This window comes from Telmatherina bonti (assembly GCF_933228915.1).
Source record: "Telmatherina bonti genome assembly, chromosome: 19".
Taxonomy (NCBI): Eukaryota; Metazoa; Chordata; class Actinopteri; order Atheriniformes; family Telmatherinidae; genus Telmatherina; species Telmatherina bonti.
In genome coordinates, this window is record NC_136617.1 from 14,478,648 (window position 1) to 14,480,152 (window position 1,505).

General features: G+C 35.8%; 1 protein-coding gene across 1 annotated transcript; it reads left to right on the forward strand.

The window, feature by feature from the left end:
- Nucleotides 1-525: 525 nt before the first annotated feature.
- LOC306769918 (zymogen granule membrane protein 16-like) lies at nucleotides 526-1,299 on the forward strand (the record flags this gene model as incomplete). Its single annotated transcript, XM_079258685.1, has 3 exons — nucleotides 526-577; nucleotides 744-867; nucleotides 975-1,299. 3 exons carry the CDS (start codon nucleotides 526-528, stop codon nucleotides 1,297-1,299), a joined length of 501 nt encoding a protein of 166 aa, XP_079114811.1.
- Nucleotides 1,300-1,505: the final 206 nt, after the last annotated feature.

Genomic DNA, 1,505 nt, shown 5'->3' on the forward strand with positions numbered 1-1,505 from the left:
AAGATTGCCCACATTCTCAAATAGAAAGAACCTCCTATTTCTACTTCCTGTGTCCTCAGTCTTCTTTTACTCTGTAAATGGGAAGAACCAAAAGAAACATTTTCCAGGGCTGAACTGTATATAAGCAGGTAATCACACTGAAATCTGAGAGCACAGCTGAACACTAAGGCTGTCTTCACATTGATGCACACTTGGATACATTCTACCTTACCTGTCTAAAGTACCATTTGATTGCAAAGAAGAATAAACAACAATACCCCAGGTAAGAATTATACATACTTATAATCACTTTTATAGTTTGCTAAATCTACTGTAGATATATATATATATATATATATATATATATATATATATATATATATATATATATATATATATATATATATATATATATATATATATATATATATATATATATATATATATATATTACTATCCCCCAGGTAAGAATTATACATATCCATAATAATACTTTTGCTTTAAATCAATTGGTTAATTTTTTATATTTACTTTTTTTTCTACAGAATGCTTTCCCTTGCTGTCTTCGCTCTTCTTGCACTTTCTGTGTCGGCTGGACGTAAGTGATCTCTTGTCTTTTAAACTTATGTTTCAATAAGATAATGTGTTCCTTAAGTTTCCATTTATCTAAATGAGTGCCATAATTATTGTTCACAAGGTTACTTCACGTTTGTAGTTGCTTTAAGGTGAAAAATGACATTTTTGCATGTTTTCCCGTCCTGCAGCCCAGCCTCGGTTCTCCTTCTCCCCACCAGTGGGGTCAGGAAGTGGCTCTTCATATGTAATTACTGGAATGGGAAGAATCACTGCAGTAAGATTGTGGGATACCTACAGTGGTCACATCTACGGGTAAATATTAAACATTCACTGTGGAGGGATGGGCACTTTCTCTTTAAGCAATTGTATTTAGGAGAAGATATATGGAAATAATTCATATTGTTCCTTTTGTTCTTTAGCATCCAGGTGAGATACGGCCTCGTCTGGTCTAATGTTGGTGGTTACACATATGGTGATGTACATGAGCTGGAGCTGTATGATGGTGAAACCATTGTTCAGATTTCTGGAAAGTATGCTCACTATGTGCAGTCTCTGGTGATCACAACCAGCAGGGGTCGATCCCTGTATGCAGGCCAACCTGCAGGTCACTCCTTCAACATGTATCCAACAAACGAGGAGGCTGAGCTGGTCTTCCTGAATGGCCGGGTGCATGGAGGTCTCACCTCGTTGGGAGCTCACTGGGCTGTTCTCAATCCATCCACCCAGGTTACTGTTAGACCCTAGAAGAAAAAAGCAAAAGAGGGTCTGCTGACAAAATGTACGATCAATTTTGCTGTTTACTTTTCAATTTTTAAAGTCTACGATGATTACAAAAATAGTCATTTCAAATTTGCACATTTATTTATGTAATTCACTGAAAGGATAAATCAATAGATTTGTAATTTTTTCAAAGCATCGTTGTTTTTTGTGGTCTTGACATATGTCTTTCC